This window comes from Mixophyes fleayi, chromosome 2 (assembly GCF_038048845.1).
Source record: "Mixophyes fleayi isolate aMixFle1 chromosome 2, aMixFle1.hap1, whole genome shotgun sequence".
In the NCBI taxonomy this organism is placed as follows: domain Eukaryota; kingdom Metazoa; phylum Chordata; class Amphibia; order Anura; family Limnodynastidae; genus Mixophyes; species Mixophyes fleayi.
Genome location: NC_134403.1, coordinates 63,507,379 through 63,529,157, shown reverse-complemented (window position 1 = coordinate 63,529,157; position 21,779 = coordinate 63,507,379). Strand labels below are relative to the sequence as shown.

At 40.7% G+C, this 21,779-nt stretch overlaps 1 protein-coding gene across 1 annotated transcript; it reads right to left on the bottom strand.

Moving 5' to 3' along the window:
* Positions 1-1,546: 1,546 nt before the first annotated feature.
* On the bottom strand, positions 1,547-21,513 carry RACGAP1 (Rac GTPase activating protein 1). The gene is made up of 17 exons (XM_075199125.1): positions 21,352-21,513; positions 13,805-13,893; positions 12,849-13,051; positions 12,619-12,758; positions 9,315-9,384; positions 8,418-8,471; positions 8,261-8,338; positions 7,934-8,048; positions 7,682-7,809; positions 7,437-7,601; positions 5,664-5,759; positions 4,723-4,921; positions 3,978-4,083; positions 3,763-3,895; positions 3,554-3,683; positions 2,281-2,389; positions 1,547-2,193 (listed from the first exon to the last, which is right to left on the bottom strand). The coding sequence occupies exons 2-17, from the start codon at positions 13,887-13,889 to the stop codon at positions 2,118-2,120; spliced, it is 1,887 nt and encodes a 628-aa protein (XP_075055226.1). The 5' UTR covers positions 13,890-13,893; positions 21,352-21,513; the 3' UTR covers positions 1,547-2,117.
* Between the last annotated feature and the right edge of the window lie 266 nt (positions 21,514-21,779).

Genomic DNA, 21,779 nt, shown 5'->3' with positions numbered 1-21,779 from the left:
CAGAGGGGGAGGAGCTAGGGCTTAGTTAAACAGAAGTTTAAAGTGCCAGTTCGCCCTGTCACTACTCTATACCCCAAAGTCCCCGGTGTCCCCCAAAGGAAGACAGAAATTAGTTTTTTTGTTTTAACCTTTCTAGAGGAAATGCCTTATTTCTGATGTATATATCTGATACAATGAGCCTTTTTTTTATAAAGTATTTTGTGTATTGTGAATGTGATGCAGGGAAATGACTTGTTTGGGGTTTGTACCTTTCTTTGGGAATGTGTATGTGACTGTCTGAAGAAAGGATTCATGTCAAGTAGACCTCCTGCCTCTGAAATAAGATGCAGGAAATCACAGCAAGGTGATATCACAGAGAAGTGTAAATATTGTTGGCTTTGCAGTGCATGTTAATCTATGTTTTGGTAAACAGGTTACATCCCGATTTTAAAAAATAGCCTGTGTCCAAATCTGTATAAAAAGCACTGTCCTGTACACTGAAATGTATCATTCCGATGTTCCATCTGATCTGACCACTGATACCTTTAATCGGTGGAACTGTGCTTGTCAGGACACCTGAGCGAAATAAAACATCACTCCTTACTTCAAGACCCTGCTTGACAACTTCAATATTGCTATAATCCTGTGACCTGCGGATTAGACCCCAAATCCAATCCGTTCTCCAGCCGTTTCTGAGGTTGGACCCAGCTCTCCAGTACCACCACTCTGCCGCTACCCAGAAGCTTTGGCCAGTATTATAGGCCAGGGGGTGGGGGGGGGAAATCAATCCACAGCATCCTGATCCATAGTAAAGGGTCAGGGGTACAGCCCAAATGTACTAGCAATGACAGTTACCCAGAAGAAATTTGGTTCTGGGCGCCATAAAGGAGCCCAGTGGTGGCAGCAGGCTCCTCCTACTGCAGCAGGAGGGGAGTATTCGGAATAATGAAAGGGGGCGGTGGCAAAGTAAGCCCAGCCGGTTCCCAGCAACAGACAGGGTGGCATAGATGGTCCATCCTGTCACAACTACCATTTAGGTGTATTGTCCATTTACAATGTGTTTGAAGACAACAAATATTTAGGTATAAAAATGCTTTTACATTTAAATTCATGATCACTAAACACATTTGTCTGGATAACCAAAGGCAACATAACCAATTCCCAAACATTCTTCCAAAAGGTAAATGTCAGATCAGTGGATTCCAAACTATCAGTTCAAGGCACCCTTAGGGTCTCCAAAAATTTTTCAAGGCACCCCTAAGCCAAAATAATTACCAAGTAGTCCCCCGCTTTGCTTACCAAGGCACCCCAGGGAGCCTTGGCACACAGTTTGGGAACCACTGTGTCAGATACATTAGAATTCAAAAACAGGAAGACTTCATGTCCATCATTGACATACTCGGTTCTCCTTATGAGAAACTACAAATAACTGAGAATGACAGATGCAATGAATCACTGCCACTGGGAAACTTCTGTCATGAGCACACACCACACCTATGTATGGATTTGCATGTCTCAGTCTCCCTTTAATTAAGACCGTTAAGGAAGATACCACACAGACACAGAATGTGTTAAAATTGGGGGTTAGAGATAATTTATCAGAGCTGTATGTACAGAATTCGTTAAGCCATATAAAATGTTTACAGGCAAAGCAGATAGGGTCAAGGCTAGCAAACAAAATTATCTTGACAGCAGGTGATATTTCCCTTTAAGATACATTTCCTTGGATAGCAAACTTATTTTAGGAAGCAAAACAAGGTATATACAAGAATTGGTAAAATAAAACAAATGTTTTGTATACATGAAATAAGGCTGGGTATCATCATTAACACCCTGGCCTTGAAACGGTTAATGGTCTCTCCAGCAAAAGGGAGAGGAGCTTAAATTACAAACTATGTAGTTTATACCATACACAAATAACTGATTAAACAAGAGGCAAATTGAATATTCTAATGGTTTTTTTTTAAAAGCAAACTCAATATGAAATATTTAGTTGTGCAGTATTACCTATCCATGTTACAGTAGTGCAGACTTTTTGTTGTACAACTATTCATAAAATCAAAAACACTAATTAAAAAGAATATTAAAACAAAATAAAAAAAGGAGTTGTGCAATTTTGTATTCTGGATAATAACAGTTCATTTCAGTAGAGGAGAGGCAAAGAAGTTGCCTTGTCGTGTGATGTTGGTAACAGATTTACTTTTGCTTCCAAACCTGAAATAGAAAATAGAAGCAGCATTTTAGTTAAGTTAGAACACTAGTGTAAGCAGACCTCGATATCTCAGGCTACTGATCACTTACTTTGGTGTGTTTTTACCGAGAGTTGATCGAACTTTCTGGGAGAGCGAGCTTGAGGAAGGGGTTTTGGTAATTTGCTGCTCAGGGGTTGTCAGAGGTCCTAACATGCTAACTAGAATAGAAAGGTAGTCAGGATTAGCTTTATTAAATCTAGTTTACGCATAGTTTATTTGTGCAGGCAAAGGGGAGACCCAAACTAAAGCAAGGCTTAACCCATTTATAAACAGCTATACCAAGAAGGGAAGGGGCCGTGGAACGAAATGGTTAACTAGACAGTACTATAGAAGTAGCAGGGGATGGTCTAGCACACAAGTATGGTGGAGTGCTTAGACCATCCATACCTGCAAGGAAGGGTTACCGCACAGTCATAGCATACACCCCACCAGGCAGAACCAAGAACTGCATTTACAATACTATGGAAGTAAAACAAAAAACAGAACCAAGCCATTTGTTATCACTCTTCCAGAAATATAATAACAGGTACAGATTTGTTAATCCTATTCTTGGAAGAGAGCTAATCAATTATTTTTATGGATATAAAAGTTCTATTGCTAGAGAGGGGGAGATTAAAACAGTGTTTTAAAACACTAAATTGTCACCCTGGAGCTCATTCGCGATAGTCTAAAAATTATTAGACAACCATATAAATAAAAATAGAGTTGCGAAGAGGTATTCCTACAAAAACACTAGTTGGAATTCTATGAGTGTCTGAAGTGCAAAGCAAAGAAGAGAAATATAAAAAAAAAACAAAAAAAAAAAAACACACCAAACCAACAAAGTCATATCGTAATACTTAGGAAGAATTTGATAAATGAATAAAAAAAGTGTTTGCTGTTGTTCACATTCTATTGGTAGTTCTGTAGCTGCACATAAGATATACAGCTACTTGTACATCATAACAAGTGTAGTGAAAACTAGGCAAAAGATTAACACACACATACTATTTTTAATGCAGGTACCAATCCATATTAGACATTGCTTGTCTTAAATTTACTAAAACCTTCAGTAGTACTTCAACCTCAACTAACTAGTGAAATCCAGTATTCCTCAAAGCCAAAATATCACATGTGGTCAGGACTGCTAGCTAACATTCTCCCCCAATCCTCCTTTACTTACCAACACATAGCCATTTTTAATCTCTACAGTACACACATCTTATTTAGACAAGCATGTACATTTGAACACAGGTCTTCAGTAAGGCACCTTTGGGTAAATCACGACAAGACCAGTAAAACTGGCTTTAACCAACACAACATTTTCATAGCAGTGAGTTTACCTTTAACATCAGGAGTCTGAGGAGTGTTGAACACATTAGAGTTTTCAATAATGTGAGAGGGGTCCATGTTTTCAACCATCATGAACTGGTTCCAGAAATCTGCTGGAAGTGACATTAATCTTTCCACAACCTAATTTACATAAGTAAAAAAAGCTCATTAGCTTTTTATTAAGTATGCAGTATTTGTTCAAATGTGTTTAAACAAGTACCCTGGGCTGTCGCTTTGTATCTTGCAGAAGTGTCATGGGGTCAGGATCGGAGACTGCATGACCGACCAGTGTAGGACCAAACACCTTAGCCAGGTTTGTCATATCCATCTTAGTGTCTGGACTATCTGACACTCTGCAGAACATAAAGAGTTAGACATTTTCTGTAATACAGGAGAAAACAAACACCCATCCCCCAACAAAGCCAATGTACAAACCTCTGAAGGTGCATCATTAAGAAAGCCAGTGTGTCTCTGTTGGCCGCTGGGAGTTCATCAACCGCTTGAAAAATGGCAGCAATGCTGTTACCTTCATCTGATATTTCTGCAATTAAAAATAAAAAGTGAATAATATTTCTAAGAGTTTGCTGTCAGACTGGAAAAGTTGAGGTGAAACCCCCTTTCTCCTACATCTTATCTAGGGGACACGGCTACAATAGGGGTTGAAGTGAGGTGCTTAAGGGTTAAACTTCCAAAGAGTGCAGCTCCTCACCTCTTCCATCCCGACAGCTCCTCAATTAAATTTAAGTGCCCAAGGAGTTGAGCTGAATTTTTTGAGGCCCTCCATTGTGTGTGTGTATTTTCGGGAGGAAGAGGAGCCATTTTCTAGGGTTGTTTTTTTTCCCTTCAGGGAAGTGCTTTGAAGGGTTGTTTTTTGGCCTCTTCATATATTATTTTGGTGAAGCAGATCTTTAAAATTCACCTGGCGCTATAAGTGCCAGGTGCCACAACAGAGACCCAATGGTTCATATTGCACATAACCCCCGCTCATGCAGCGGCATGTTTGGCAGCACCAGAGTGGCCGAGTGTCTGCTGGCCCACTTTGCTTAATGGCTGATACCACTATGGTGGCAGTATTACTTTGAATGCAACACACAATGAGTGGTGGATATCCCTAGGGAGGGACCCATACCATTAGTAAAAGTCAGAATTAAAATGGAAATCCCCTTCAGAAAACACTCACCAGCGGCTGTCATGAAGGCTTTATTGAGACGGAAAGTGAGCAGTGGCTCCTTCAGGTTACGCAAAAAGTCCTTGAGAAATCCGCAGACTGCATGAATGTCATCGACTTTACTAAGTAAAGGAACACTCTTCCCCCTCAAAAACTTTTCCTTCAGATCTTTCACTGTACGATCGCAGCCAGAAATTCTGTATAATCCAGTCTTCGTAAAGAAAAAAAAATTACAAATGTCAGGAGTATTCCTAGAGATCTCTCTCAATAATGCTGCACACTGATGCCACTATCCACAGACTACCCAGCTAGAACCAATTTACACAAAAGGTCTGTGCTTGTACGATACTACTGTGGGACTTGTTTGTTTTATTTACACTTACTGTAATTCTATTGTTTGGCAGCCATGGACTGCAGAGCCGTTCTGTGTACATCAGCAAATAACATAGCAATAAACTGCAAAGAACAGGGGTGACAAATCATATCTGCATCAGTGTCCTTTACCACATGGCAGTTATGCAGGAGACTAATTTCATCTCAATTATTTGCTGTCTTTTCATTTCTTCAATTTTCCTGCAACCTGCTCTATGTCCATCCTCTCAGAGATGATAAATAGAGGTGTGTCCCCCCCCCCCCCCCCCTCCATAGTCACCTCAGACCATTATTGACATCATCTGGATTGGAAGGTGAAACTAAGCTGTGTACTGTGTAACAAGTTTCTATCATTTCATCATTACACTGCATGAGTCTCTAGGACTTTGATGGGTTTGGCTAATCTTTTCAACTGTCCCACTAATAACTGAAGATTTTCAAGCACATATAAGACATGTGATGTGAATGAGTTCTCTGTACAGCGCTGCGGAATTAGTGGCGCTATATAAATAAATGATGATGATGATGATGAAGACAAAAAAAACAAAAAACAAATCAGTTCACAAATTATTACACCTTACCTCATGAAGTCCTCTTTGCTCAATTTCACTGACACAGTGGACCACTACAGGGGGTATCATTGGAGAGGTTGTTGGAACAAAATCAGCAAGGGAACCCTGCACACACAAAAGTAAATGATTAGGGCGGGGAGCACCCAAATACCCACAACTCTATCACTATTAGAAAAGCAGTGAAACCCATTGTAACATTCCCTTTCAGAATGGTCAAAATGTATATTCTGTGGGCAGGGGTATAATATTTTAACACATACAAAATAAATCTTTTGTACATTTCAAAGGATACCCAAATTCCATCAGATGTGGTCACTTGCTGCATAAACTCCAAATTGTTTGGCCAAAGATTTGAATGGTATCTTAATACTGTTACATTAAAATATTACCTGAACTTAGCCCCAATCAGAAAATCCAGTAACAAGCAGACCATCTAAACTAGGGATGTGCACGGGCCACTTTTGGTGTCTCGTGTTTTGGATTGGGATTTGCTTGAGGTTTTGGGTTCGGATTTGTTTTGCAAAACACCTGACGAAAGGTTTTGGTTCGGATTTGGATTTATTTTGAAAAAAACACATAAAAAGTGCTAAAAACCAGTTTTGTGGTTTTTTTTTTTCACTCCTACGCTATTATTAACCTCAATAACATTCAATAACAATCATTTCCACTAATTTCCAGTCTATTCTGAACACCTCACAATATTGTTTTTAGGCCAAAAGGTTGCACCGAGGTAGCTTGAGCACATAATGCCAAAAAAAGAGGTACAAGATGGAATTGTTCTGGGCCCTCCCTCCCACCCCTCGCGAGATTCGACGCGAGACTTGGACGACAGAGCCTCGTTTTTATTTTTTTGCCCGCCGGAAATATCCGAACAGTGCTCGGATCCCGTTCAGATCCGCACTGTTCGGGTGGGCTCGGATTAGCGGAATCCGAGCCCGCTCATCTCTAATCTAAACTGTAAATTTCCAGGGGGAGTCAGAGAACATAGCATATTTCATCTGCCAGAAGACCCATCATGTTGGGGGTACAGGATTTTCTGGCCCAGTCAGTAGCAATTAGGATGACTGGAATCACTTGACGCTATCATCTGTGGTACTATGGCCAGCGGAAAATCTACCAGTGGGCCAGCCCAACCTTTAGCAGATTCCAGTTTCACACAACAAATTGTGGGGGTTAGCGATACAATGAGAAAAGCCTCAGTAAGACATTACTGGCCTAAGACAACCATGTACAAGGCCTGGGACATAAATAGCAACATTAATGGGAACTAGGTACCAGGACTACAACTTGAAGCTGAAGGGTCTCAAAACAGATAAAGTTTGATAATGCAGAGGGAAATAAAATGGTGCAAGGGAGTGTCACTACATCAAGGATTGGGTTATTTGAGAATCTAGTGCCATCTCAGTTCAGCTGCTAGACCCAGTTCAAGTGCCATCATCGAGTTTCGCCGTTGGTGACCGCTCAAGATAGGCTGCATAGACCATCCTTTCACAAGGACAAGAGAAGAATACAGCTGCTCGATTACCTCATGGTTATAACAGCGTGGAAATTACAGCTTCACAATGGTCGGACATATAAGCTTATGATGCAGCTCTTCCAATGTGTTAGACAAACAATTTGCTACATCAGCAAATACATGGTTCAGTCTATAAAACTATTTTCAGCACAGCCAATTCCTGTATTTAAAGTATTGTTCTTGGGTTACCGTTTTAGACTGCAGTATTGAGACTAAATAGTGCAAAAATTCTCATAATATATCCTGAAGAGAGAGACGTGCTGTACCTCTCCAATACGGACTGGAGTGTTCCCTGAAGTAGGGATGCATGGAAGAGGGCAACGATCACGACATTCTGGGTGGGACACAACACGGCAGTCCCGACACTTCAAAGAAAGTTTCCCAAATTTGATCCTTTTACCACAAGGAACACACGACTCTGGTTTTATCACCTGGGAATGGAAGTGAAAAAATTAATACAGCAGCGAGAACAGTGAAAAAATGATGAACGTCTTTCAGATTAAAAACTTACGGTTTTTGACACAAACTCATGAAGTCTTAGGCCCTGATTCTGTGGAGTTCTGCAGCTGTCTGTATCATTTCGATCATCAAACTGTCTGCTCATCAAACTGGAGTCACTACTCCAGGGTTGCAACTGAGCTGAAAGGAGAGGAATGACAGACATAAGTGTTAGCGCAAATTACAGAAACATTTAAAAAAAAAAAAAAAACTAAATATATAAAAAATATTTAATCAAATCTGAAGACCAGCCAGCCAAACTCACCAGTCATTCGGCTACGTGTGTAATATGGTACAGTTTCAATAGTCGATACAGCTTCAATGACACCTCCATTATTTGGGACAGTTACTGTTGTTTTTGTTACAATGGACTCATTGGCCTACAAGACAAAAGTTCCATAAAATATGGAATATAAGCAAGGTAAACTTTAATACATAAATCTAGTGTATACAAATATAATGCATATATAACTAGTTGCACATATGTACTAATCAATTTACATAGTGTTTACCCCACTGTAGAGTACTAATGATAAGTTAATTATGTAGATAATCTTAGCCTATAATAGAAATTCTTAGCAAAGTAACTAACCGGATCCACAGCTAACCCAAACGAACGGGTTCTCTTTGATGGAGCAGGTGGCCCCTCTGTATGCTGCCGGGAGGAGCGCTACAATACACAAGTCATCCCAGTTAGAAAAGACATTAAAAAGGGGAAAATGCATAGACTTTAATTCTGTTTAACATACCCGTTTTTCTCTTTTCTTCAGCCTCACATTTTTCACAAAAGAGGAATCCCAATCCTATTTAATATCAAACACCACAAATTAAGTTTCAGAGAAGTAATCCCAAGGCACTCTGGTATACTTTTGCAATCAAAAGTAATTTTCAAGAGCTACGGAACATGTTAGCGGTAATAAATGTTATTAATAGTCAAGTAAGTTTGTTTCATTTATGTTAGAACAGACCAATAATTCACAAATTTAAGATTCCTTCTGGCACAATCTTTTAGTACAAGCTTATAGCAAGAGACATTGGCTTCACTTGGAGACTATACATGGATGATGTAAATTGTCAGCCTATGTGAGTATGCAAAATAACTTAGCAGTGTCAAGCCATAAATACAAGATGATCCCCTCATGATCAAATAAGCTCCTCGCCAATCGCAAGAACTGGCTCCACCATAACCCCCGTTACCTGAAGCCAAGACTCTGTTCGTGTTGTGACTCAGTCTGCACATCATGCACTACTCAAGTATTATGGACAGCTTTGCAGTACACCAATTTACAATCAGAAGCTATAATTCTAGGCTTTATGACAAGCTGACAACTGCTATACATGGGGGTCAGATTTTTTGGTAACTAGGGGGTCCACTAAATGGCAAGTAATCCATTAAAATAGACCAGAAAGATCTGGCAAAAAAAAAAAAAAAAAAAACAATTGTACAATAGGACTTTAAATTAGTGGTCACAATCATGTTCCATAGATGGTCTTTAGTTCTGCAGGCAAATTGGGTCTGGAATATTATTAAAAAAAATTGCATGAAGTAGTATGACCATGGAATCAAGACTTTAACCTGTCAAAATTATGGATGAATCAACAGCCTTAGTGACCATTCACAGTTTTCTCTACAATAATTTCTTTACCAGTGACTCCTCTGTTTTGTCAAAGCTGATGTCAGACAGAATAGATCCAGATTCATCTATTGTAGATAATCTATAAAACAAAATTAGAAGAATAAACATAGCCTACTGATGTTCAGTAACCAAAATAGTGGTCATAACAAGCAGATATTAATTGCACCTATACTACTGGTACTACCTGGGATTCTGTACATAGTCACCTACATATTGCCCACAGGGGCCTATATTTCTTTAGAAATAACAGTTTAAATATTCAATTGTAAAAGATCTATGGGAGTGCTTATCAATAGACTTGATGACGTGAACAGAGCACACATGGATAATGACAGATTTCATTGAAATAGGTAGGTTTTTTTTTTTATATTTGCAAAAACACCACAAACACAAACTGTGTGATCACCAGTTTATAAATGAACGGAGGAGACACTATAAAAATATGTTCTTGTTTATGTACATTTACCAATTTGTTTGTAGCCCACCCACAGAGGGTAATATTACATTCTTAGCCTTTATTTAGAAAGCACCACAAGAGGTCTGCATCACCATACAATGGGGGTGGTACAAAACTAGTCACAGATTCCACACTGTCCAGACATGCGAGTTACTTAGGACACAATAACAAATAAGGTAGTGGGACAGAACAGCTATCAATGAACAGACAGAACAAGTTGCACAGGAGAAAAAGAGAATAGAACAGGATACATCTTAGCATGGAGAGTCTATGCCCAGGAGCATGGGTGTAGATAACGGGGTCCCAAGGTGCTGAAGGAGACACAGTAACAGGCAGAAGATGGTGAAAAGGGAGTACAATGAAGGGAGAAAATCACCAGGAAAGAGTCCTGCTTTTGAGAGCTTACAATCTGTTCCTTTAACTTGTAGTGTTTATATTTCAGCCATGTGGTGTCCCAAAAAAAAACCAACAATCCAGATTCCACTGTACTTAAATATGTATGTGAAAGTGTCCAAGAGAGTCCTGAAGCTTTACTATAAGAGGTACCTAGCTACATTATGAGTAGCAGTTCTCTGCTGGGATTGCTAATGAATACCAGAGGTGTCAGATCCTGGTCATAAGCTTCTAGTGATGGTCCTTCAATATCCACACATTGTTTTAAAAATATCTGATCAAATACAGAACATGTATAAGAAATAGTGTATTCTAAAACAAGCCTGCTCATCCATCTCCTAGCAACAGTTTATACCTTGCTCCCTGATGTTTCTACATTGCAGTTTATGGCTGCACATCCTTTCCAATGCCATCATCTTTTACAAACTTTTTATCCCCACCCACTGTTTGTTCCCTTGCGTCTTCTTGTCCATAACACATTTTCAAACCCTCCACACAAATTTGCATAAACACTTGAATAAGTGTATGTAACGAAGGAAAAAATAAGAAAAAACAAAAACACCACTCCCTTAAAATATGGTCACTATCAACTCTACATTTTTCTGCCTATGAAATATACCTCAGTTGCCCTCATTACAACCAAACCCATGACCGTATCACAAATCTCTCTAGAGACCAAGGACAATAGTGGGAGAGAAAAAGGAGGCACGGTGGTTTAATGGTTAGCACTTCTGCTTCACAGCACTGGAGTCATGAGTTTGATTCCCAACCATGGCCTCATCTGTGTGGAGTTTATGTTCTCCTTGTGTTTGCGTGGGTTTCCTCCCGCAAAAAAAAAAAAAAAAAAAAAAAAAAAAAAATCTAAAAAAAAAAAGTCTAAAAAAAAAAAAAAAAAAACCCCAATACATGTTGGTAGGTTAATTGCATGCTAACAAACTGACCCTAGTCTGTCTGTGCACGCATTAGGGAATGACAGACCTCCTCCACTCTTACTAATCTTTATAGGGCACCACATAAGATCCATAGCGCCATTACAGAGGGAACACAAACCAGTACAATACAGTAAACAAACTACAACTCAACACAGCTACTGGGGTGCAAGGGGTATATTTAGCTTAGGATGAAACCTGTGCCCATTAACGTGTGCAAAACCAACAGGTTTAGAGCCACCAAGAGGTGCAAAGACAATGAAGGAGTTGAGTCAATGGGGAGAGAACCATGAAGCATGCGCTAACACATCGTTCACATGCGGCTTGTCCTCAGAGCAAAAATTAAAAAAAAAAAAAAAAAAAAGGTTTCCTGTCTGTAGATCCTAGAATTAATTACTTGAGGGAAGATTTGGTGTCTTCCTAATGTTAGACCCTAGAATTAAAAAATAATAAAAAAAAAATGGTATTTTGTACTTAACATAAAATCTCTTTCACTAAGCCCAGTTGGAGGACACTGCTCACCTTGGAGTATAGAGGGCGCTGTGTAGAGTAAGGCACTAAAGATCTGTCTTGCCTGCTCCCCTGCCCTCTATACCCCCCTCAGGCAACAATATTAATGATATTTGCTAACAAAGCCGCAAGAGAGGGCAAAACACAACGAACAGAACAGTCAGAACAAAGGGTGGGAGCGCAGTGTCCCCCAACTGGGCTTATTGAAAGATTTTATGGTAAGTATAAAAATCCCATTTTCACTTGCAGTACCAGTTGCTCGCCTTGGGGACATTACAGCCGAAACTGGTGTCTTTAGATGCAAAAACTTTGAACCTCTAGAATTTGGCAAAATAATGGACGGAAGACAAGGTAGCAGCCCTGCACAACCGAAGCCCCATGTCTTGCCGCCCAAGAAGTGCTAACCGATCCGGTAGAATGGGCTATGAGACCGTCTGGAACGGGAAATACACTCGAAATATAAGCCTGACTGATAGTTTCTGCAATCCATCTGGCAATCGTCTGTTTCGTGGCCAGCCAGCCACGCTTCTGAACATGATAAAGCACCAGAAGCGAGTCCGTTTTACGTACGGAAGCTCTACTATTTACATAGACCCTGACCACATCTAAAAGAAGGCTATAACTCTGCTGGCCTGAAGACCTGTCACAAGTGAAGGCTGGAAAGACAATATCCTGGTTAATGTGAAATTTAGTCACTACTTTAGGCTGAAGTGATGGCAAGGTATGTAAAACCGCCCTATCTCCATGAAAAACCAGGAAGGGAGAGCAACAAGAGCTGCCAATTTCGAGACAATTAAATAGCCAACAAAAAGGCTACCATGCAGGTCAGACGTTTCAAAGAACCGACTCGAAGGGTTGAAAACGGATATTTCTGCAAAGCCAAAATAACTAAATTGAGATCCCACGGAGCTACCGGAGAGAACGGGGGTTGGACATGTAAAATACCTTGTAAAAAAGTTTGGACATCCGGCAAAAAGAGCTAAATGGCAGTACATAGTTTCACATACTTCAGTCATTGTCCTACCTTCTAGTCCCATTGCCATCAGTGGACATTTGAGTTCTGTTATTAAGAAAGGCTAAAGCACTTCTCTGCTGCTCGCTGAGCTGAATGCTGCCAGAGTTATCACACATCAGCAGCTCTCTTATCAACAGAATCTGACGTTCCTGAGGCAAGAAAAAAAACAAAATCAAGTAGGGTACAGTCTTTGCACTGCAGTGTGACATATTGTAAAAGCATTTGTAGATTTGTCTCACCAGTTTCTCGCACTCAGCCTCTGCCCTCTGCCTCCTCTTAATCTCCACATCGACCTGATTGCGAGCATGTTTTAACTTCACTTCAAGTGCGCTTCGCTCAGTCTCTGTCTTCATCAGCACCTCTCTGCTTTTCACAAGTTCTTGCTCTGTCTTTTGCCATTTTCTCCGGAAATCCTCAAAATTCTTAGCAAGCTGAATGAATTCTATGACAGTACAGAAGAATATTTAGAGAAGAGTTGTGAACATCCTTTGCTTTAAACATTGGTGGCTGTTTTGTTTACAGTGAGCTACTTAATGTGTAAACGGGGAGGAAACATTCAGTATAATACTTTCTTAGGCCTATTGCTATCAAAAGCAGCCTTTCAACAATTAAGAACTGAAAATATTGTTATAAAGCAGTCTGCTAACAAATCCACAGGTGAACTGTACCTAACAGCTCTAGTGTCAAAGCAAAGTGCTTTATCCTTCTAGACAATCAATTATACAGGAAGGAAAGTTTGATTTAACAGTGATGGCCTTCTCAATTAAATTTTGTTTCATATTAGAGATGTCTGATCAATGCCAGCCTCACAGCAATGTTAAAGCAAAATATTGATTCAAAAGTAAAATATCAGATTGCTTCTGTTGTTAAACATGACCCTAAAGGACAGTTCCCCTGTAAAACACTTCCTGGAAGGAATATGACACCTAGCAGTCAGAAATCTGTGCATATCAGCTACAGAAGGGACAAATTCTAGGTCAGTAAACAAGAAACAAACTTAACATCCAATGTTCAGAACCAAGCTATATCTAAATACTTTTCTTTGTGGTTATAAGATTTTTTTTTTACATTGTTCAAACAGTTTAAAAAAAGTACTAAAATTATCTTTTTAGTAATGTATTTTAAGAGCATTAGCCATTATACGACAGGATAGTCAAAAACCTCAAAACATCTAAGGCCATATAGTCATACTTACGTGGCTCTATCCCCTCATTTTGCCCATCCACATGGCGCATTAACTGCTCAAAGAGATTACGCACATTCATCACTGTGGTCGCCATCCCTCTACCTCTACGGAGAAAACAGAAAGAAAACATTTCTATACTCCTTTACTTTGTTTTTAAAAGCAGCTCCCAGAGGAAAAAAAACATGCATATCGTTTATTTATATAGCGCCACTAATATCGCAGCGATGTACAGAGAACTCGCATCTGCCCTTGCCCCAATAGAGCCTAGTCTAAATTCCCTAAACACTCAGACTGATAGCAGCTAATTAACCTACAAGTATGTTTTTGGATTGTGGGAGGAACCCGGAGTGCACAAAGAAAACCCATGCAAACACAAGGAGAACATACAAACTCCACACACATAAGGCCCTTGTCATAGCCTTTCCATTCACAAATAACGCAAGTTCTTATGTAACTTTTTTTGAGAATAATCCACTCAAATGGACTGTGCACATTGAAGGAAATATTGAATCAGTGCCTTCTTAACTCCAGCAAGAATGGAAGTATGCTTTCAAGTTTTTTTTTTATAACTGGCAAGCCTTATAGCAGTACATAAAACGTAACCAGTGGCCAACAGTAGAGAATAATAAATATTTAACCTATGCGAACGCTAATATAACTCCTATCTGATCTGGATTCACCTTTTCTATACACTGTAGTAGAATCCATATACCACTTTTTCAATAAATACACCCCAAGGCTTCTATTTACAAAGACCCCTATGATAAGATTTTCTGTCGCTGTGTATTGTAAGCGATAGAAAATCTTTTTATCTTGCAACTTATAAAGAAAGTAACTGGGGAAGCTGAGCAATGCTTATTTTCCCAATGATACTGGATGGCAGCAGTAAGGAGTCTTACACTTGCCCAGCCAGTCCTGGACCATCAGCAGATGCTTGAGCTGGCACGTAAACTGAAACACTGGTGTCCAAGATATAGCCCATATATAAGACACTGAGGCCTGAAGTCTCTGCATCCTGTATTGTTAAGATGCACCATACTGATCCATGTCCTCAATGTGCAGAGGAGGAGCCAGTGATTGGGAACAGCCTACCAGACAAAAACAAGTTGCACCCGCTAATCAGCCACTCAGCATTACCACCCAGTAGAACAATAATCATTTATTTATACAGCGCCAACATATTCTGTAGCGCTTTACAATTGGGGACAAATACAGTAAGAAACAAACTGGGTAGAACAGACAAAGAGGTGAGAAGGCTCTGCTCGCAAAGCTTACAATCTATGGGACAATGGGAGTTTGATACATGAGGTTAAGTCTACATTTTTGCATTTCGGTCCAGCCAGACTGCAAAGGTAAAAGTGATTTGTAAGCTAAATGATCCCATCACACAACAATGTTGGTCAGGGGGTAGTTGTCTTGTGTGAAATTGTGTAACGGGTGGTAATAGGATAATCTAGTGAGGTTAAGAGTGTGGTTGAGGAATATTTTAAGCTTGTCTGAAGAGGTGGGTTTTCAGAGAACGCTTGAAAGTTTGTAGACCAGAGGAGAGTCTTATTGTGCAAGGAAGTGAATTCCATAGAGTGGGTGCAGCCCGAAAAAAGTCCTGTAACCGGGAATGGGAGGATGTAATGAGGGTGGATGAGAGACGTAGATCTTGTGCAGAACGGAGTTGCCGAGTTGGGAAATATTTTGAGACAAGAGAGGAGAAGTATGTTGGTACAGCTTTGTTGATGGCCTTGTAGGATAGCAAAAGTATTTTATATTGGATTCGGTAGAAAACAGGCAACCAGTGTAGACATACAGCGCGATTCAGCAGAGGAATAACGATTTGCATGAAAAATCAATGCAAAATAGATTGTAGGGGTTTGAGTCTGTTTTGGGGAAGACCAGTAAGGATGTAATTGCAATTGTCGAAGTGGGAGATGATGGGTGCATGAATTAAGAATTTTGGAGTGTCTTGTGTAAGATATGTGCGTATTCTGCAAATGTTTTTTAGATGTACATAACATGATTTAGATATAGAGTCGATGTGAGAAACAAAGGAGAGTTCTGAGTCAAAGATCACACCTAGGCAGAGAGCTTGAGAGGTGGGGGTTTAAGGTCATGTTATCAACAGAGATAGAAATGTCAGGTATGCTCTTGTTGGTGGGTGGGATTATTATTAACTATGTTTTAGAAAGATTGAGCTTGAGTCGGCGAGAGGACATCCAAGATGAAATGGCAGAAAGACAGTCAGTTACACGGGACAACACAGATGTCGAGAGATCATGAGAGGATAGATAAATTTGGGTATAATCCACATAGAGATGATACTGAAATCCAAAGGAGCTTATTAGATGTCCAAGAGAAGCGGTATAGATAGAGAATAGCAGAGGGCCTAGCACTGAGCCTTGCAGTACTCCAACTGATAAAGGAAGCGGAGCAGAGGTGGATCCAGAGAAATAGCGATTAGAATGGTAGGATAAGAACAAAGATAGGACAGTGTCTTGAAGACCTAGGGATTGCAGTGTTTGTATGAGAAGAGAGTGGTCAAGGGTTTCAAATGCAGTAGAGATCCAGGAGAATTAGGAGAGTAATGGTGTTTAGTTTTAGCAGTGATCAGATCATTGACAACCTTAGTCAACGCAGTCTCTGTGGAGTGTGGAGAACGAAAGCCAGACTGAAGAGGATCCAAAAGGTTGTTTGCGGAAAGGAAGTGTCTGAGGCGAGTGTAGGCAAGTCTCTAGAAGCTTGGAGGGGCATGGGAGCTGAGAGATGGGACGGTAATTTGAGTTTGGGTCGGAATCTTGTTTTTTCAGAATAGGAGTAATCACTGTGTGCTTGTATAGTGATGGAAAGATGCCACTAGAGAGCGAGATATTACAGATTTTAGATAGAGGTGAAATGAGCACAGAGCAGCTCAATAGAATTGTCAGACACAATCACCCCTGAGTTCTACTAACCACCCAGACTGCAGTATTACTCAGTACAGTCTATTCAGCAGTAATTAGCAATGTAGGGAAGACAGCCAGCACTGCATGTCTGTGCTCATACACTACTGACCTAAGCAGTGGGAGCAGCCCGTGAGAGTGCCTACCAATCCCATGTTATTGCTTATATGCTGGCCCAGAGGGAGAAGAAATCCACCCCACTCACGTGGTGATCCACAGTGTAAGTGACTTCGATGACCTCTTCTGCCAGACACCAAAGCAAGGTCAGATTGTAGAGTGACAACTAATACTGCAGTAATAAAAAGTAAAACATACTGGCCTTTTAGTAATTTTCTATTAACATATACTTAACTACTCTCCTAGAATGACCAAGAAACCACCAAATTTCTGGCAGGTCTCCTGGACTGCAATGAGAGCAGGTCATCCTATCGACTTAGTGAAGTAGGTGGGATGGAGGCATTGACAACGCAATTTGTGGAGAGTCATGCCTTTGTGCCAACTTTACTCTACTCCTCTCTGCAAGTATGTATTAACATAATATTACTATAGAGTCAGTACATTGTCCATCCACATCTCCTCTAAGACTTCACGTAGTATGGCTGGCTACACAGTAGACCAACTATAGATATCCTATATGAGGCAACAGGTTTAAGGACAAAAAAAAAGCCCTGACAAATAATGGCGGACATTTTTGAAAGTTCAGCTATGAGCAGAGAAGTATCTGAAATCTACAGCTTCATCCTAAGCACACTGTTTTTCACTCCTTGCTAACATTCAGTGACAAAGTACTCTGCTTCCCTCTTCATAAATTGCAGATAATGTGCAGTCTCTGAAGTACCAGTTACATTTAATTATTGAGCACAATGATTTAAGAAATGCAAGTACTTTAAATGGGTACAAATAACTATGAGAAGGGCTCCATACTCAGTGGCACTTTTTATGCTGAACGAATTTCTCCAAACATAGCTGTTCAGATAAATTATCAGCAGACAATATCAGATAGAAACACAGAACAGTTGTAACTGCAGATGCAAGTTAATGTTGAATCCTGTTATGTTAGTGATCTCAGAGTCAGCACATTGGTTTAGCACTTGAACACTTAAGGAAACCAATCATTCAAAAATCTACTTCAGTCTGCTCAAATTTCCGTGATTTTTACAGAAGTCTAACATGTGTCTCTGGATACAACATGCAAAATTAGAATGTGTCAAGCAGGCACAAGTATACCATGCAAGAATTCACACTGGGTACAAGTTGTATTACCAGACACAAGCTTTCTTGCACATGTTCCTTCTACCTTTGCTAAGATGCAAAATAGCAAGCCATAGAACTACTATTGAAACTTCCAAGGCTGCAGTGTCACAGTAATATACATGATAAGAATGTTTTAAAAATAGCAATAGAACACAGCTTTGTATCAAAGTATACACACAATTGTTGATCATAAAACCCATTGGTTATATAGACTATATGCAGAGTCCAACAGTACCCAAATCTCTGAAAAACAAAACTCTCACTCTTTATGGGTGGGCATATTATGTAGACATACCTACCCATTCATTTGTAATTGTCAGCAGGTTTCAATTCTGTAGCACCAATAGCTTTGGTATGGCAGAATTTCAACCACTGGATGTTTGCCCATGAGGTGGCATCTGTCGGAAGGCATTATATGCATTCTATACCCACCTATTAAGAAAGTAAGTCTTGTTTCTCACAGATTCAGGTACAATTACATACAAGCTACTACACGGTATATCCAACCAGCACTCTACAGAGTTCCGTTTGCATGCAATAGTCATGAACATTTGATACTTTGAAATCTGCTTAAAGGTTAGCACTTCTGTCTCACAGCACTGGGGCCATGAGTTCGATTCCCGACCATGGCCTTATCTGTGTGGAGTTTGTATGTTCTCCCCGTGTTTGCGTGGGTTTCCTCCGGATACTCCAGTTTCCTCCCACAATCCAAAAACATACTAGTATGTTAATTGGCTTGTATCAAATTGACCCTAGTCTCTGTGTGTGTGTGTGTGTGTGTGTGTGTGTATGTATGTATGTATGTATGTTAGGTAATTTAGACTGTAAGCTCCAATGGGGCAGGGATTGATGAGTGCGTTCTGTACATCGCTGCGGAATTAGTGGCACTATATAAATAAATGATGATGATGCTTCTTGTTTACATGCTCAAGATTTCTATAGACTAGTGATTTGCATCAAAATAGACTACACTACTTTTTACAGACTTCTAAGACACTGCTTCCACCAGTCCTTGTGTGGGCAATAGCCTTCAACATTTTTCATTATTATTGTAAAGTGTTAGAACTGCCCACCCAGCAGCTTCTTAATGCCACAAGGCTGGCAAAATTTTCTGGGAAGACTGACTAGTCCAATGTCTATGACTGGCCATCACACTATTTTGACCACCTTTTAGGGTTTTGGTTATTGCTTAAACAAAGAATTTTTACACAAATGGAACTGAAAGCCAAAATCGGTTCCATTGCACATACGTGAACCAGCTAGCCAGGTACTGCATTTCTGGACACTGCCTGGCAAAGCAGTAAGCCCACTTACCTGTCCCAGCCAGTATCACTGGGCAGCTGAGTATCAGTCATCTGCCACTGTGATATAATGTTAGTAAAATATGCTCAAAATATAGGGAATGGGAAGTAATGGATAGGTCGCACTAATCATAAGGAGTGATGGACACCCTCATATCATTTTGGGATTCATACTTCAACAGATTAAAAGTGGTGCGTACAAAAAACACGATATAGTACATAAATGTACTAATCGTGTATCTGACTGCCTCTCTGCCATCTCCTCCTGGATGTCCTCACGCTCTCAAAATTAACATCTCCAAAACGGAACTCAGTCTTTCCTCCTTCCAGACTTCCCTCTCACCACAACCTCTCAATCGTTGTTAACAACACTACCATCTCATCTGTCACCATTGACTTCTCTCTCTCTTTTGCCCCCCACGCCCAATCCCTTGCTCAAGCCTGCCGCTTCCAACTGCGCAACATCGCCCGCACCCGCCCCTTCCTCTCACAAGACGCCACCAAAACCATCACCATCATCCATGCACTCATCTCCCGCCTGGACTACTGCAACCTCTTCCTCTCTCCCATCTCGCCCCGATCTGTACTCAATGCAGCTGCCAGACTTATCTTTCTCTCACGTCACTCCTCCTCTGCCTCCCCTCTCTACCAGGCCTTACACTGGCTCCCTTTCCCTTACAGAATCCTCTTTAAACTCCTTACTACCACTTACAAAGCTCTCTCCCAGTCTACTGCTCCCTACATCTCTAACCTCCTTACCATTCATACTCCCGCTCGCTCCCTGCGCTCGGCAAATGACCGTCGCCTCTCCTCCACTCTTATTACCTCTTCCCACTCCCGAGTCCAAGACTTTTCCCGAGCTGCCCCCCTGCACTGGAATGACCTCCCTCGCTCCATCCGTCTCGCTCCCAATCTGTGCTCCTTCAAAACGGGCACTCAAAACTCACCTGTTCCTGAAAGCCTACCAACCATCCACTTAACCCCTCATCCACTCTGCTTGTTCTCCCTCCTCTCCCTTGGTCCCTTTTTCTCCATTGCATCACTGCCTCCCTTCGTGCCTGTTTTGTCCACCCTCCCTTAGGATGTAAGCTCGTATGAGCAGGGCCCCTCTCCCTCCTGTCTTTATACCGACTCTTCTGCTCCGCCTTCACTCCATATGTCTGCCCGGAGTTTCCGAAGCATTGGTACTTAGTGTTTATTGTTCTGTGATGTTTTACCCTGTATGGTCTACTGTTCGTATTATGTAAGGCGCTGCGAAAACCCTGTGGCGCCCAACAAATAAGTGATAATAATAAATTGAAAGAAAAAACAAGTAGATAATAATAATCATCAATAATATAATAATAATCAATAATAAAATATATATTAGCAATTAATAAATAAAAAAACAGATAATAAATAGAAAAAAAAAACAAGTAGGTTTTAGAGCTATGACGTGCGTCATATCTCTACAACCACTTGTTTTTTCTTTCTAGTTAGTAAAATATGGCAAGTTTTCTATTGCAACAATTTAAACCATGCCTCTTCCCACTTTAAATAGGCCTATATGTCATTTATGCATTTCCTACTGGCCAGCAATACATCCCACACTATCAATTGTATCTTGAACTTGGGCTTTCCTAACAATCTCTTACAATTATATACAAAGAGTACAGACCCATGGCAGATCAGAATATACATTATACATATATATACACACACACACACATTATACATATATACACACTAACCCAGAACAATTGACCTAGTTTGCTCTTTCCTGGGCTGTGTGCAAGGTGAACAACTGGCAGCACTAAGTCTAAGCTACAGCCACACCTGGTAGGACAGAGCATGCTTATATTATACATCATCAACTGAGCTATGCGGTGCCAGCACCACCGACCACCATGACCGACTTGTGCTCCAGTTGGAGAGCCGTAGACCTTCTAACCCTGCCCAACAATGGCACCTTTCAGTGCTCTCCGCCATAAGGGGGATTAGTCAGCTCTTCTGCTCCCTTTACGGTATAGGAACAACCCAGGGTAGCCTCGGGTTATCGGACCTCTATCTCCTCCCTTGTAGGCTGACTCACCGGCATATACTGCGGCTGCAGCAGCTCCGTATTCCCGAACCCAGATACCGTATTCCCCGCCGCTCCCGGGCACTGCTCTCAAACGTTTCCTTACAACGGCTCCCGCTCGAGTTTGAATTTCTGACTCCGCCCACCAGGGCTTGTTACCATAGAAATGCGGTGACGTGACGTCTGCGGCTAGTACTGGCAGGGGAGGAGGAGAGACGCCTCACACTGGGATGTAGGAAGGGGCGGAGTGATACAACAAGTGAAGCCGAGTCACAGAGCTCAGTCTCTCTCGCTATGATTCCACATTACGTTACACAAATAATATGTTTTGAAATTTTAAATGTACAGGTACAATATTTGTCTGTCTCCTGGATACAGACTTCAACACTACAACATTCCATAAGATGCACGTAATAAGCTGTCCATCAAGTGGTGCAGTA